Genomic DNA, 18,414 nt, shown 5'->3' on the forward strand with positions numbered 1-18,414 from the left:
TTTATCTGAGGTGAATGTGGATAATTTTGTGTATTTAATTAGGCTGTCAACTCAAATAATAACTTGTATTTGTCATCTCTTTTTTGAGGTTTTTCACCTGTTTACTGCCAACCAAAGAATGGTAAATAAAAGACAAACAACTGATTCCATGGCTATTTATTGAGTGAAATCCAGTTAAAATCTTCATGTGGAGGGACTGTCCTTTTCAAGTGGGGAATTGCACAAGAAGGAGGTCAAAACTTGACACTAACCTTGTATAGTTATCTTGTATTATAATAACCTAATAACTGATGTAATAACTAACCTTGTAAAGTTGTTATCTTGTAATATAATAACCTAATAACTGATGTAATAACTAACCTTGTATAGATGTTATCTTGTAATATAATAACCTAATAACTGATGTAATAACTAACCTTGTATAGATGTTATCTTGTAATATAATAACCTACTAACTGATGTAATAACTAACCTTGTAAAGTTGTTATCTTGTAATATAATAACCTAATAACTGATGTAATAACTAACCTTGTATAGTTGTTATCTTGTAATATAATAACCTACTAACTGATGTAATAACTAACCTTGTATAGTTGTATAGAATTGAAATGGGTCCTGCCTCTGGCTACATAGTAGAAAGCAGATGATCCAGTCGACGTTCCTATCGGTCCTAGACTACGGCAACAACATTCAGTCGACATTCCTACCGGTGCTAGACTACGGCAACAACATTCAGTCGACATTCCTACCGGTGCTAGACTACGGCAACAACATCCAGTCGACATTCCTACCGGTGCTAGACTACGGCAACAACATTCAGTCGACATTCCTACCGGTGCTAGACTACAGCAACAACATTCAGTCGACATTCCTACCGGTGCTAGACTACGGCAACAACATTCAGTCGACGTTCCTACCGGTGCTAGACTACAGCAACAACATCCAGTCGACGTTCCTATCGGTCCTAGACTACGGCAACAACATCCAGTCGACGTTCCTATCGGTCCTAGACTACGGCAACAACATCCAGTCGACGTTCCTATCGGTCCTAGACTACGGCAACAACATTCAGTCGACGTTCCTATCGGTCCTAGACTACGGCAACAACATTCAGTCGACGTTCCTACCGGTGCTAGACTACAGCAACAACATCCAGTCGACGTTCCTATCGGTCCTAGACTACGGCAACAACATTCAGTCGACATTCCTACCGGTGCTAGACTACGGCAACAACATTCAGTCGACATTCCTACCGGTGCTAGACTACAGCAACAACATCCAGTCGACGTTCCTATCGGTCCTAGACTACGGCAACAACATCCAGTCGACGTTCCTATCGGTCCTAGACTACGGCAACAACATCCAGTCGACGTTCCTATCGGTGCTAGACTACGGCAACAACATCCAGTCGACGTTCCTATCGGTCCTAGACTACAGCAACAACATCCAGTCGACGTTCCTATCGGTCCTAGACTACGGCAACAACATTCAGTCGACATTCCTATCGGTCCTAGACTACAGCAACAACATCCAGTCGACGTTCCTATCGGTCCTAGACTACGGCAACAACATCCAGTCGACGTTCCTATCGGTGCTAGACTACGGCAACAACATCCAGTCGACGTTCCTATCGGTCCTAGACTATGGCAACAACATTCAGTCGACGTTCCTATCGGTGCTAGACTACAGCAACAACATCCAGTCGACGTTCCTATCGGTCCTAGACTACGGCAACAACATCCAGTCGACGTTCCTATCGGTGCTAGACTACGGCAACAACATCCAGTCGACGTTCCTATCGGTCCTAGACTATGGCAACAACATCCAGTCGACGTTCCTACCGGTCCTAGACTATGGCAACAACATCCAGTCGACGTTCCTATCGGTCCTAGACTATGGCAACAACATCCAGTCGACGTTCCTATCGGTCCTAGACTATGGCAACAACATCCAGTCGACGTTCCTATCGGTCCTAGACTATGGCAACAACATCCAGTCGACGTTCCTATCGGTGCTAGACTACGGCAACACCATCCAGTCGACGTTCCTATCGGTGCTAGACTACGGCAACAACATCCAGTCGACGTTCCTATCGGTCCTAGACTACGGCAACAACATCCAGTCGACGTTCCTATCGGTGCTAGACTACGGCAACAACATTCAGTCGACGTTCCTACCGGTCCTAGACTACGGCAACAACATCCAGTCGACGTTCCTACCGGTGCTAGACTACGGCAACAACATTCAGTCGACATTCCTACCGGTGCTAGACTACAGCAACAACATTCAGTCGACATTCCTACCGGTGCTAGACTACGGCAACAACATTCAGTCGACGTTCCTACCGGTGCTAGACTACAGCAACAACATCCAGTCGACGTTCCTATCGGTCCTAGACTACGGCAACAACATCCAGTCGACGTTCCTATCGGTCCTAGACTACGGCAACAACATCCAGTCGACGTTCCTATCGGTCCTAGACTACGGCAACAACATTCAGTCGACGTTCCTATCGGTCCTAGACTACGGCAACAACATTCAGTCGACGTTCCTACCGGTGCTAGACTACAGCAACAACATCCAGTCGACGTTCCTATCGGTCCTAGACTACGGCAACAACATTCAGTCGACATTCCTACCGGTGCTAGACTACGGCAACAACATTCAGTCGACATTCCTACCGGTGCTAGACTACAGCAACAACATCCAGTCGACGTTCCTATCGGTCCTAGACTACGGCAACAACATCCAGTCGACGTTCCTATCGGTCCTAGACTACGGCAACAACATCCAGTCGACGTTCCTATCGGTGCTAGACTACGGCAACAACATCCAGTCGACGTTCCTATCGGTCCTAGACTACAGCAACAACATCCAGTCGACGTTCCTATCGGTCCTAGACTACGGCAACAACATTCAGTCGACATTCCTATCGGTCCTAGACTACAGCAACAACATCCAGTCGACGTTCCTATCGGTCCTAGACTACGGCAACAACATCCAGTCGACGTTCCTATCGGTGCTAGACTACGGCAACAACATCCAGTCGACGTTCCTATCGGTCCTAGACTATGGCAACAACATTCAGTCGACGTTCCTATCGGTGCTAGACTACAGCAACAACATCCAGTCGACGTTCCTATCGGTCCTAGACTACGGCAACAACATCCAGTCGACGTTCCTATCGGTGCTAGACTACGGCAACAACATCCAGTCGACGTTCCTATCGGTCCTAGACTATGGCAACAACATCCAGTCGACGTTCCTACCGGTCCTAGACTATGGCAACAACATCCAGTCGACGTTCCTATCGGTCCTAGACTATGGCAACAACATCCAGTCGACGTTCCTATCGGTCCTAGACTATGGCAACAACATCCAGTCGACGTTCCTATCGGTCCTAGACTATGGCAACAACATCCAGTCGACGTTCCTATCGGTGCTAGACTACGGCAACACCATCCAGTCGACGTTCCTATCGGTGCTAGACTACGGCAACAACATCCAGTCGACGTTCCTATCGGTCCTAGACTACGGCAACAACATCCAGTCGACGTTCCTATCGGTGCTAGACTACGGCAACAACATTCAGTCGACGTTCCTACCGGTCCTAGACTACGGCAACAACATCCAGTCGACGTTCCTACCGGTCCTAGACTATGGCAACAACATCCAGTCGACGTTCCTATCGGTCCTAGACTATGGCAACAACATTCAGTCGACGTTCCTATCGGTCCTTGACTACGGCAACAACATCCAGTCGACGTTCCTATCGGTCCTAGACTATGGCAACAACATCCAGTCGACGTTCCTACCGGTCCTAGACTATGGCAACAACATTCAGTCGACGTTCCTATCGGTGCTAGACTACGGCAACAACATCCAGTCGACGTTCCTATCGGTCCTAGACTATGGCAACAACATTCAGTCGACGTTCCTATCGGTGCTAGACTACGGCAACAACATTCAGTCAACGTTCCTATCGGTGCTAGACTACGGCAACAACATCCAGTCGACGTTCCTATCGGTGCTAGACTACGGCAACAACATCCAGTCGACGTTCCTATCGGTCCTAGACTACGGCAACAACATTCAGTCGACGTTCCTATCGGTCCTAGACTACGGCAACACCATCCAGTCGACGTTCCTATCGGTGCTAGACTACGGCAACAACATCCAGTCGACGTTCCTATCGGTCCTAGACTATGGCAACAACATCCAGTCGACGTTCCTATCGGTCCTAGACTATGGCAACAACATTCAGTCGACGTTCCTATCGGTCCTTGACTACGGCAACAACATTCAGTCGACGTTCCTATCGGTCCTTGACTACGGCAACAACATCCAGTCGACGTTCCTATCGGTGCTAGACTACGGCAACAACATCCAGTCGACGTTCCTACCGGTCCTAGACTACGGCAACAACATCCAGTCGACGTTCCTACCGGTCCTAGACTACGGCAACAACATCCAGTCGACGTTCCTATCGGTGCTAGACTACGGCAACAACATCCAGTCGACGTTCCTATCGGTCCTAGACTACAGCAACAACATTCAGTCGACGTTCCTATCGGTCCTAGACTATGGCAACAACATCCAGTCGACGTTCCTATCGGTCCTAGACTATGGCAACAACATTCAGTCGACGTTCCTATCGGTCCTTGACTACGGCAACAACATCCAGTCGACGTTCCTATCGGTCCTAGACTATGGCAACAACATCCAGTCGACGTTCCTACCGGTCCTAGACTATGGCAACAACATTCAGTCGACGTTCCTATCGGTGCTAGACTACGGCAACAACATCCAGTCGACGTTCCTATCGGTCCTAGACTATGGCAACAACATTCAGTCGACGTTCCTATCGGTGCTAGACTACGGCAACAACATTCAGTCGACGTTCCTATCGGTGCTAGACTACGGCAACAACATCCAGTCGACGTTCCTATCGGTGCTAGACTACGGCAACAACATCCAGTCGACGTTCCTATCGGTCCTAGACTACGGCAACCACATTCAGTCGACGTTCCTATCGGTTCTAGACTACGGCAACACCATCCAGTCGACGTTCCTATCGGTGCTAGACTACGGCAACAACATCCAGTCGACGTTCCTATCGGTCCTAGACTATGGCAACAACATCCAGTCGACGTTCCTATCGGTCCTAGACTATGGCAACAACATCCAGTCGACGTTCCTATCGGTCCTAGACTATGGCAACAACATTCAGTCGACGTTCCTATCGGTCCTTGACTACGGCAACAACATTCAGTCGACGTTCCTATCGGTCCTTGACTACGGCAACAACATCCAGTCGACGTTCCTATCGGTGCTAGACTACGGCAACAACATCCAGTCGACGTTCCTACCGATCCTAGACTACGGCAACAACATTCAGTCGACGTTCCTACCGGTCCTAGACTACGGCAACAACATCCAGTCGACGTTCCTATCGGTCCTAGACTACGGCAACAACATTCAGTCGACGTTCCTATCGGTCCTAGACTACGGCAACAACATCCAGTCGACGTTCCTATCGGTCCTAGACTACGGCAACAACATTCAGTCGACGTTCCTATCGGTCCTAGACTACGGCAACAACATTCAGTCGACGTTCCTATCGGTCCTAGACTACGGCAACAACATCCAGTCGACGTTCCTATCGGTGCTAGACTACGGCAACAACATCCAGTCGACGTTCCTACCGGTCCTAGACTACGGCAACAACATCCAGTCGACGTTCCTATCGGTCCTAGACTACGGCAACAACATCCAGTCGACGTTCCTACCGGTGCTAGACTACGGCAACACCATCCAGTCGACGTTCCTATCGGTGCTAGACTACGGCAACAACATTCAGTCGACGTTCCTATCGGTCCTAGACTACGGCAACAACATCCAGTCGACGTTCCTATCGGTCCTAGACTACGGCAACAACATCCAGTCGACGTTCCTATCGGTGCTAGACTACGGCAACAACATCCAGTCGACGTTCCTATCGGTGCTAGACTATGGCAACAACATTCAGTCGACGTTCCTATCGGTGCTAGACTACGGCAACAACATTCAGTCGACGTTCCTATCGGTGCTAGACTACGGCAACAACATCCAGTCGACGTTCCTATCGGTGCTAGACTACGGCAACAACATCCAGTCGACGTTCCTATCGGTCCTAGACTACGGCAACCACATTCAGTCGACGTTCCTATCGGTCCTAGACTTTGGCAACAACATCCAGTCGACGTTCCTATCGGTCCTAGACTATGGCAACAACATCCAGTCGACGTTCCTATTGGTCCTAGACTATGGCAACAACATTCAGTCGACGTTCCTATCGGTCCTTGACTACGGCAACAACATTCAGTCGACGTTCCTATCGGTCCTTGACTAAGGCAACAACATCCAGTCGACGTTCCTATCGGTCCTAGACTATGGCAACAACATCCAGTCGACGTTCCTATCGGTCCTAGACTACGGCAACAACATCCAGTCGACGTTCCTATCGGTGCTAGACTATGGCAACAACATCCAGTCGACGTTCCTATCGGTCCTAGACTACGGCAACAACATCCAGTCGACGTTCCTATCGGTGCTAGACTATGGCAACAACATCCAGTCGACGTTCCTATCGGTCCTAGACTATGGCAACAACATTCAGTCGACGTTCCTATCGGTGCTAGACTACGGCAACAACATCCAGTCGACGTTCCTATCGGTCCTAGACTACGGCAACAACATCCAGTCGACGTTCCTATCGGTGCTAGACTACGGCAACAACATCCAGTCGACGTTCCTACCGATCCTAGACTACGGCAACAACATTCAGTCGACGTTCCTACCGGTCCTAGACTACGGCAACAACATCCAGTCGACGTTCCTATCGGTCCTAGACTACGGCAACAACATTCAGTCGACGTTCCTATCGGTCCTAGACTACGGCAACAACATCCAGTCGACGTTCCTATCGGTGCTAGACTACGGCAACAACATCCAGTCGACGTTCCTATCGGTCCTAGACTACGGCAACAACATTCAGTCGACGTTCCTATCGGTCCTAGACTACGGCAACAACATCCAGTCGACGTTCCTATCGGTGCTAGACTATGGCAACAACATCCAGTCGACGTTCCTATCGGTCCTAGACTATGGCAACAACATTCAGTCGACGTTCCTATCGGTCCTAGACTACGGCAACAACATTCAGTCGACGTTCCTATCGGTCCTAGACTATGGCAACAACATCCAGTCGACGTTCCTATCGGTCCTAGACTATGGCAACAACATTCAGTCGACGTTCCTATCGGTCCTTGACTACGGCAACAACATTCAGTCGACGTTCCTATCGGTCCTTGACTAAGGCAACAACATCCAGTCGACGTTCCTATCGGTCCTAGACTACGGCAACAACATTCAGTCGACGTTCCTATCGGTCCTAGACTACGGCAACAACATCCAGTCGACGTTCCTATCGGTCCTAGACTATGGCAACAACATCCAGTCGACGTTCCTATCGGTCCTAGACTATGGCAACAACATCCAGTCGACGTTCCTATCGGTGCTAGACTACGGCAACAACATCCAGTCGACGTTCCTATCGGTCCTAGACTATGGCAACAACATCCAGTCGACGTTCCTATCGGTCCTAGACTATGGCAACAACATCCAGTCGACGTTCCTATCGGTCCTAGACTACGGCAACAACATCCAGTCGACGTTCCTATCGGTCCTAGACTATGGCAACAACATTCAGTCGACGTTCCTATCGGTCCTAGACTACGGCAACAACATCCAGTCGACGTTCCTATCGGTCCTAGACTATGGCAACAGCATTCAGTCGACGTTCCTATCGGTCCTAGACTACGGCAACAACATCCAGTCGACGTTCCTACCGGTCCTAGACTATGGCAACAACATTCAGTCGACGTTCCTATCGGTCCTAGACTATGGCAACAACATTCAGTCGACGTTCCTATCGGTCCTAGACTACGGCAACAACATCTATATGAAAGCAGCTGCCACTTCATTAAAGCCGTCAGATGTAGTTTATCATATCCTAGACTATGGTTTATACTAGTTTACTATGGTTTAAACTATATAAACTATAGTTTATCATAACACACTGCACTTTATTACCAGCAACAATTTTAGTACTCATAACTGCATTCTCTACCAGACAGTTGGTTGGCCCTCTGATGTCATCACTGCATTCTCTACCAGACAGTTGGTTGGCCCTCTGATGTCATCACTACATTCTCTACCAGACAGTTGGTTGGCCCTCTGATGTCATCACTGCATTCTCTACCAGACAGTTGGTTGGCCCTCTGATGTCATCACTGCATTCTCTACCAGACAGTTGGTTGGCCCTCTGATGTCATCACTACATTCTCTACCAGACAGTTGGTTGGCCCTCTGATGTCATCACTACATTCTCTACCAGACAGTTGGTTGGCCCTCTGATGTCATCACTACATTCTCTACCAGACAGTTGGTTGGCCCTCTGATGTCATCACTGCATTCTCTACCAGACAGTTGGTTGGCCCTCTGATGTCATCACTGCATTCTCTACCAGACAGTTGGTTGGCCCTCTGATGTCATCACTACATTCTCTACCAGACAGTTGGTTGGCCCTCTGATGTCATCACTGCATTCTCTACCAGACAGTTGGTTGGCCCTCTGATGTCATCACTGCATTCTCTACCAGACAGTTGGTTGGCCCTCTGATGTCATCACTGCATTCTCTACCAGACAGTTGGTTGGCCCTCTGATGTCATCACTACATTCTCTACCAGACAGTTGGTTGGCCCTCTGATGTCATCACTGCATTCTCTACCAGACAGTTGGTTGGCCCTCTGATGTCATCACTGCATTCTCTACCAGACAGTTGGTTGGCCCTCTGATGTCATCACTGCATTCTCTACCAGACAGTTGGTTGGCCCTCTGATGTCATCACTGCATTCTCTACCAGACAGTTGGTTGGCCCTCTGATGTCATCACTACATTCTCTACCAGACAGTTGGTTGGCCCTCTGATGTCACGTAGGTTGATATGTTGCTACAATCTTCAAAATGTCCTTAAATGTGATGTTCTGGTGCCTCTAGGTCCATTCAGAAAGCTGATTAGAGGACCTTATTACTGATGAATGTGATGTTCTGGTGCCTCTAGGTCCATTCAGAAAGCTGATCCTTATTACTGATGAATGTGATGTTCTGGTGCCTCTAGGTCCATTCAGAAAGCTGATTAGAGGACCTTATTACTGATGAATGTGATGTTCTGGTGCCTCTAGGTCCATTCAGAAAGCTGATTAGAGGACCTTGTTACTGATGAATGTGATGTTCTGGTGCCTCTAGGTCCATTCAGAAAGCTGATTAGAGGACCTTATTACTGATGAATGTGATGTTCTGGTGCCTCTAGGTCCATTCAGAAAGCTGATTAGAGGACCTTGTTACTGATGAATGTGATGTTCTGGTGCCTCTAGGTCCATTCAGAAAGCTGATTAGAGGACCTTGTTACTGATGAATGTGATGTTCTGGTGCCTCTAGGTCCATTCAGAAAGCTGATTAGAGGACCTTGTTACTGATGAATGTGATGTTCTGGTGCCTCTAGGTCCATTCAGAAAGCTGATTAGAGGACCTTGTTACTGATGAATGTGATGTTCTGGTGCCTCTGGGTCCATTCAGAAAGCTGATTACAGGACCTTATTACTGATGAATGTGATGTTCTGGTGCCTCTGGGTCCATTCAGAAAGCTGATTACAGGACCTTATTACTGATGAATGTGATGTTCTGGTGCCTCTAGGTCCATTCAGAAAGCTGATTACAGGACCTTATTACTGATGAATGTGTTTTTTATGACCCTGTTTTCTTTCTGCTTGTATTTTGGATATATATTGATGTGTGTATTTTCTGTAATTTATGTAAATCAGGGCTCATCCATAAAAGAGACCTTTGGTCTCAGTATGAATCCCTGATAAAATAACCGTTAAACAGTTGTTAGATGATAATAACGTTCGGTGTATTTAAACTAACCTTGAATAGTTGTTCCTCAGGGACCCGGTCTCGGACAGCGCTGTAGTCTTGCTGTAGGTCCAGAACGAAGCCCAGCAGGCCACACTCTGTCTTGTTCCCCACCTGCTTAGCTAGACCCCCCTCCTGGTCTGCAGGCTGGGCGGGGGGGGGTAAACATGTATTATTAGTATTGACCAACAAATACTGTCCGTCTGTCAGTTTCAGTGTTGGTGTCAGTCAAATACTGTCCGTCTGTCAGTCTGTCAGTTCCAGTGTTTGTCAGTCTCTTGTCTATATCTCCGTCTCTCAGTCTTAGTGTTGGTGTCAGTCTCTTGTCTATATCTCTGTCTCTCAGTCTCAGTGTTGGTGTCAGTCTCTTGTCTATATCTCCGTCTCTCAGTCTCAGTGTTGGTGTCAGTCTCTTGTCTATATCTCCGTCTCTCAGTCTCAGTGTTGGTGTCAGTCTCTTGTCTATATCTCCGTCTCTCAGTCTCAGTGTTTGTCAGTCTCTTGTCTATTTCTCCGTCTCTCAGTCTCAGTGTTCGTGTCAGTCTCTTGTCTATATCTCCGTCTCTCAGTCGCAGTGTTTGTCAGTCTCTTGTCTATATCTCCGTCTCTCAGTCTCAGTGTTTGTCAGTCTCTTGTCTTTTTCTCTGTCTCCGTCTCTCAGTCTCAATGTTGGTGTCAGTCTCTTGTCTTTTTCTCTGTCTCCGTCTCTCAGTCTCAGTGTTTGTGTGTCTCTTTTCTTTTTCTCTGTCGCCGTCTCTCAGTCTCAGTGTTTGTGTGTCTGTTGTCTTTTTCTCCGTCTCTCAGTCTCAGTGTTGGTGTCAGTCTGTCCCTATCTCCTCCCGTCCACCCCCCGTCCCTCTCTGCACCATGATCTTGGACGTGTAGGCACTGTTGATAGCGATGGCGTTGACCAGTAGTTCCAGAGTCTTGGGGTTGACCTGTTCTGGTTCCGGAACTGACCGGTGGTGCTGGTCACCTACAAACACACAAGACACACTTTACTACAGGGACACTGTGCGTGTGCGTGTGCGTGTGCGTGTGCGTGCGTGCGTGCGTGCGTGCGTGCGTGCGTTACCTAGGAAGGTCTGTACGACAGTCATGCGGTTGGTGGTCAGAGTGCCGGTCTTGTCGGAGCAGATGGCCGTGGCGTTCCCCATCGTCTCACACGCATCCAGGTGACGCACCAGGTTATTATCCTTCATCATTTTCTACAGGAGGAGAGAGGGACACCTGCCGACTAGGGTTAGCTAAAACGGTAAAACTACCAGCTGGGTCAACAGCTCTGAGCAACGGACCAAACACCTTAGAAAATATATACATTTTATTTTTATTTATTTTTTTTATTTTATTTTTTAAAATTTTATCCCCTTTTCTCCCCAATTTTCGTGGTATCCAATCGCTAGTAATTACTATCTTGTCTCATCGCTACAACTCCCGTACGGGCTCGGGAGAGACGAAGGTCGAAAGCCATGCGTCCTCCGAAGCACAACCCAACCAAGCCGCACTGCTTCTTAACACAGCGCGCCTCCAACCCGGAAGCCAGCCGCACCAAGGAGGAAACACCGTGCACCCGCCCCCCTCGGTTAGCGCGCACTGCGCCCGGCCCGCCACAGGAGTCGCTGGAGCGCGATGAGACAAGGATATCCCTACCGGCCAAACCCTCCCTAACCCGGACGACGCTAAGCCAATTGTGCGTCGCCCCACGGACCTCCCGGTTGCGGCCGGCTGCGACAGAGCCTGGGCGCGAACCCAGAGACTCTGGTGGCGCAGCTGGCGCTGCGATGCAGTGTTCTAGACCACTGCGCCACCCGGGAGGCCCCTGAAAATATATACATTTTTAAGTACAATTGTAACATCGAAAAGTTAGACAGATCAATCTAAGTAAAATAATTTTTAAACAGTACCAGGTTTTAAAAAATGAATGGAAGTATAAAGGTAGTATAGTATAAAGTATAACGGTAGTATAGTACAAAGTATAAAGGTAGTATAGTATAAAGTATAAAGGTAGTATAGTATAAAGTATAAAGGTAGTATAGTATAAAGTATAAAGGTAGTATAGTATAAAGTATAAAGGGGTTAAATACGAGTAAAAATGAAACCTGAGTTTTTTTCTACCTTCTAGAAAAAGGACAAACACTTCAAAACCTTGTTTCTTAGGATTATGATTTTGTTTTAGACCAAAAGGTCCAGCAAGTCTAAATCAAATAGCTAAATGATTCATAGTATGACCATCTTCAAAACAATCTCATATGTCACTTTAGACCCCCCCGTCAACGTCACCATAGACCCCCCCCTGCCAACGTCACCTTAGACCCCCCCCTCAACGTCACCTTAGACCCCCCCCTCAACGTCACCTTAGACCCCCCCTCAACGTCACCTTAGACCCTCCCTCAACGTCACCTTAAACCCCCCCCTCTCAACGCCACCGTAGACCCCCCCCTCTCAACGTCACCTTAGACCCCCCCTCTCAACGTCACCTTAGACCCCCCCTCTCAACGTCACCGTAGACCCCCCCTCTCAACGTCACCGTAGACCCCCCTCTCAACGTCACCGTAGACACCCCCCCTCAACGTCACCGTAGACCCACCCCTCAACGTCACCGTAGACCCCCCCCCTCAACGTCACCGTAGACCCCCCCCTCAACGTCACCGTAGACCCACCCCTCAACGTCACCGTAGACCCCCCCCTCTCAACGTCACCGTAGACCCCCCCTCTCAACGTCACCGTAGACTCCCCCCTCAACGTCACCGTAGACCCACCCCTCAACGTCACCGTAGACCCCCCCCCCCTCAACGTCACCGTAGACTCCCCCCTCAACGTCACCGTAGACCCACCCCTCAACGTCACCGTAGACCCCCCCCCTCAACGTCACCGTAGACCCTCTATACACAGCCTATACACCATGTGTCCAACTCATTCCCCAGAGGGTCGAGTGTCTGACGGTTTTTTGCTCCTCCCTTGTACTTGATTAAGGTCACTAATTCATGTATCCTATTATTGGTTGTCTGATATCTGGGTACATATTATTGGTTGTCTGATATCTGGGTACATATTATTGGTTGTCTGATATCTGGGTACGTATTATTGGTTGTCTGATATCTGGGTACGTATTATTGGTTGTCTGATATCTGGGTACGTATTATTGGTTGTCTGATATCTGGGTACATATTATTGGTTGTCTGATATCTGGGTACATATTATTGGTTGTCTGATATCTGGGTACATATTATTGGTTGTCTGATATCTGGGTACGTATTATTGGTTGTCTGATGTCTGGGTACGTATTATTGGTTGTCTGATATCTGGGTACATATTATTGGTTATCTGATGTCTTGGTACGTATTATTGGTTGACTAATATCTAAATACCCTGATTAAGTCCACTGCAGTTAAATAAACACTCTGTGTGACCCTGATTTATCCCACTGCAGTAAAGGGTCAACTGGAATCCCACGGTAGATGGGTATCACCATAACCCTCATCTAAATCTCAATCAGTTACACAATATTCTTCAGTTACAAGACTATGACTTGCTAGGAACCAAAGTTTGTCATTGTTTCCTTTATCACCCTTACTAAGGGAGGACAGGAAGGAAATGTATGTATAGGCTGTACGGCGTTGATGCTGTTGGTTTATTCCTGTGAGCAACCATTTTGTGGCCATGCTGTCTTGAAGAAATGTTTGGGGTGTGGTCGATGGTTCTGTATGATATGTGTTGAGTTTGATCGTCAGTGAGGTAATTCATGTGACAATCTTCAAGATGTTCATTATGTCCAGGCAGTTTATTGGCAGCGCCCTCCAATAAGGTGACTGTCTTTAAGTAAAGTCATTTGTATTTCGAAAATATCTATTTTTTTATACAGTGCATTCAGAAAGTATTCAGACCCCTTGACTTTTTCCACATTTTGTTACGCTACAGCCTTATTCTAAAATTGATTCAATTGTTTTTTTCCCCCTCAATCTACACACAATACCCCAAAATGACATAGCAAAAACAGGTTTTTAGAAATTTTAGCAAAGTTATTAAAAATAAAAAGCTGAAATATCATACTTCCATAAGTATTCAGACCCTTTACTCAGTTCTTGTTCAGCACCTTTGGCAGCAATTACAGTCTCGAGTCTTCTTGGGTATGACGCTACAAACTTGGCACACCTGTAATTGGGGAGTTTCTCCCATTGTTCTCTGCAGATCCTCTCAAGCTCTGTCAGGTTGGATGAGGAGCGTCGCTGCACAGCTATTTTCAGGTCTCTCCAGAGATGTTCGATCAGGTTCAAGTCCGGGCTCTGGCTGGGCCACTCAAGGACATTGAGACCTGTCCCAAAGCCACTCCTGTGTTGTCTTGGCTGTGTGTTTAGGGTTGTTGTCCTGTTGGAAGGTGAACCTTCGCCCCCAGTCTGAGGTCCTTAGTGGCCTGGAGCTGGTTTTCATCAAGGACCTCTCTGTACTTTGCTCTGTTCATCTTTCCCTCGATCCTGACTAGTCTCCCAGTCCCTGCCGATGAACAACATCACCACAGCATGATGTTGCCACCACCATGCTTCACCGTAGGGATGCTGCCACCACCATGCTTCACCGTAGGGATGCTGCCACCACCATGCTTCACCGTAGGGATTGTGCCAGGTTTCCTCCAGATGTGACGCTTGGCATTCAGGGCAAAGTTCAATCTTGGGTTCATCAGACCAGAGAATCTTGTTTCTCCTGGTCTGAGTCCTTTAGGTGCCTTTGTTTTAGGGGCTAGATCAGCTTCAATACTGCAGATAGATTGTGGCTTCCATCAATGTAATTGTCTGCATCACTTCCAATCCCCCATATATTTTTAGCAAATATCATACATACATATACATACATATATATATATACATACATATCTATTTTAAATATATTTTCATTTTACTTTCTAACCCTACCACCCCTCCCCAATTGGAGTAAACTAGTGAACAACAACGCTTAGGCTTCTACTCCAGCTCATACATACTATATACACTCTACATACTATATACACTCTACATACTATATACACTCTACATACTATATACACTCTACATACTATATACACTCTACATACTATATACACTCTACATACTATATACACTCTACATACTATATACACTCTACATACTATATACACTCTACATACTATATACACTCTACATACTATATACACTCTACATACTATATACACTCTACATACTATATACACTCTACATACTACATACACTCTACATACTATATACACTCTACATACTATATACACTCTACATACTATATACACTCTACATACTATATACACTCTACATACTATATACACTCTACATACTATATACACTACATACTATATACACTCTACATACTATATACACTACATACTATATACACTCTACATACTATATACACTCTACATACTATATACACTCTGCATGCTATATACACTCTACATACTATATACACTCTACATACTATATACACTCTACATACTATATACACTCTACATACTATATACACTCTACATACTATATACACTCTACATACTATATACACTCTAAATACTATATACACTCTACATACTATATACACTCTACATACTATATACACTCTAAATACTATATACACTCTACATACTATATACACTCTACATACTATATACACTCTACATACTATATACACTCTAAATACTATATACACTCTACATACTATATACACTCTACATACTATATACACTACATACTATATACACTCTACATACTATATACACTCTACATACTATATACACTCTACATACTATATACACTCTACATACTATATACACTCTACATACTATATACACTCTACATACTATATACACTCTGCATACTATATACACTCTGCATACTATATACACTCTACATACTATATACACTCTACATACTATATACACTCTACATACTATATACACTCTACATACTATATACACTACATACTATATACACTCTACATACCATATACACTCTACATACTATATACACTCTACATACTATAAACACTCTACATACTATATACACTCTACATACTATATACACTCTACATACTATATACACTCTACATACTATATACACTCTACACAATATATACACTCTACACACTATATACACTCTACATACTATATACACTCTACATACTATATACACTCTACATACTATATACACTCTACATACTATATACACTCTACATACTATATACACTCTACATACTATATACACTCTACATACTATATACACTCTACATACTATATACACTACATACTATATACAGTCTACATACTATATACACTCTACATACTATATACACTCTACATACTATATACCCTCTACATACTATATACACTCTACATACTATATACACTCTACATACTATATACACTCTACATACTATATACACTCTACATACTATATACACTCTACATACTATATACACTACATACTATATACACTCTACATACTATATACACTCTACATAATATATACACTCTACACACTATATACACTCTACATACTATATACATTCTACATACTATATACACTCACTGTACATACTATATACACTCTACATACTATATACACTCTACATACTATATACACTCACTGTACATACTATATACACTCTACATACTATATACACTCACTGTACATACTATATACACTCTACATACTATATACACTCTACATACTATATACACTCTACACTCTACATACTATATACACTCTACATACTATATACACTCTACATACTATATACACTCTACATACTATATACACTCTACATACTATATACACTCTACATACTATATACACTACATACTATATACACTCTACATACTATATACACTCTACATACTATATACACTACATACTATATACACTCTACACTCTACATACTATATACACTCTACATACTATATACACACTAAATACTATATACACTCTACATACTATATACACTACATACTATATACACTCTACATACTATATACACTCTACATACTATATACACTCTACATACTATATACACTCTACATACTATATACCCTCTACATACTATATACACTCTACATACTATATACACTCTACATACTATATACACTCTACATACTATATACACTCTACATACTATATACACTACATACTATATACACTCTACACTCTACATACTATATACACTCTACATACTATATACACTCTACATACTATATACACTCTACATACTATATACACTCTACATACTATATACACTACATACTATATACACTCTACATACTATATACACTCTACATACTATATACACTCTACATACTATATACACTCTACATACTATATACACTCTACATACTATATACACTCTACATACTATATACACTCTACATACTATATACACTCTACATACTATATACACTCTACATACTATATACACTCTACATACTATATACACTCTACATACTATATACACTCACTGTACATACTATATACACTCTACATACTATATACACTCACTGTACATACTATATACACTCTACATACTATATACACTCACTGTACATACTATATACACTCTACATACTATATACACTCACTGTACATACTATATACACTCTACATACTATATACACTCTACATACTATATACACTCTACATACTATATACACTCTACATACTATATACACTCTACATACTATATACACTCTACATACTATATACACTCTACATACTATATACACTCTACATACTATATACACTCTACATACTATATACACTCTACATACTATATACACTCTACATACTATATACACTCTACATACTATATACACTCTACATACTATATACACTCTACATACTATATACACTCTACATACTATATACACTCTACATACATATATTACACTCTACATACTATATACACTCTACATACTATATACCCTCTACATACTATATACCCTCTACATAATATATACACTCTACATACTATATACACTCTACATACTATATACACTACATACTATATACACTCTACATACTATATACACTCTACATACTATATACACTCTACATACTATATACACTCTACATACTATATACACTCTACATACTATATACACTCTACATACTATATACCCTCTGCATACTATATACACTCTACATACTATATACACTCTACATACTATATACACTACATACTATATACACTCTACATACTATATACACTCTACATACTATATACACTCTACATACTATATACACTCTACATACTATATACCCTCTACATACTATATACACTCTACATACTATATACACTCTACATACTATATACACTCTACATACTATATACACTCTACATACTATATACCCTCTACATACTATATACACTCTACATA

At 44.1% G+C, this 18,414-nt stretch overlaps 1 protein-coding gene across 1 annotated transcript; it reads right to left on the reverse strand.

The window, feature by feature from the left end:
* Positions 1 to 10,741: 10,741 nt before the first annotated feature.
* On the reverse strand, positions 10,742 to 11,217 carry LOC120037211 (plasma membrane calcium-transporting ATPase 2-like). The gene is made up of 2 exons (XM_038983386.1): positions 11,089 to 11,217; positions 10,742 to 10,989 (listed from the first exon to the last, which is right to left on the reverse strand). The coding sequence occupies exons 1-2, from the start codon at positions 11,213 to 11,215 to the stop codon at positions 10,832 to 10,834; spliced, it is 285 nt and encodes a 94-aa protein (XP_038839314.1). The 5' UTR covers positions 11,216 to 11,217; the 3' UTR covers positions 10,742 to 10,831.
* Between the last annotated feature and the right edge of the window lie 7,197 nt (positions 11,218 to 18,414).

This window comes from Salvelinus namaycush, unplaced genomic scaffold (genome assembly GCF_016432855.1).
Source record: "Salvelinus namaycush isolate Seneca unplaced genomic scaffold, SaNama_1.0 Scaffold1629, whole genome shotgun sequence".
NCBI classification, from domain to species: domain Eukaryota; kingdom Metazoa; phylum Chordata; class Actinopteri; order Salmoniformes; family Salmonidae; genus Salvelinus; species Salvelinus namaycush.

Bases quoted from the DNA above. Each gene is read 5' to 3' on its own strand.
- LOC120037211 (XM_038983386.1), bottom strand. From the start codon at position 11,215: ATGAAGGATAATAACCTGGTGCGTCACCTGGATGCGTGTGAGACGATG. The intron at 10,990-11,088 runs GTAACGCACGCA...GTGTGTTTGTAG, and splicing joins TGTCGTACAGACCTTCCTAG to GTGACCAGCACCACCGGTCA.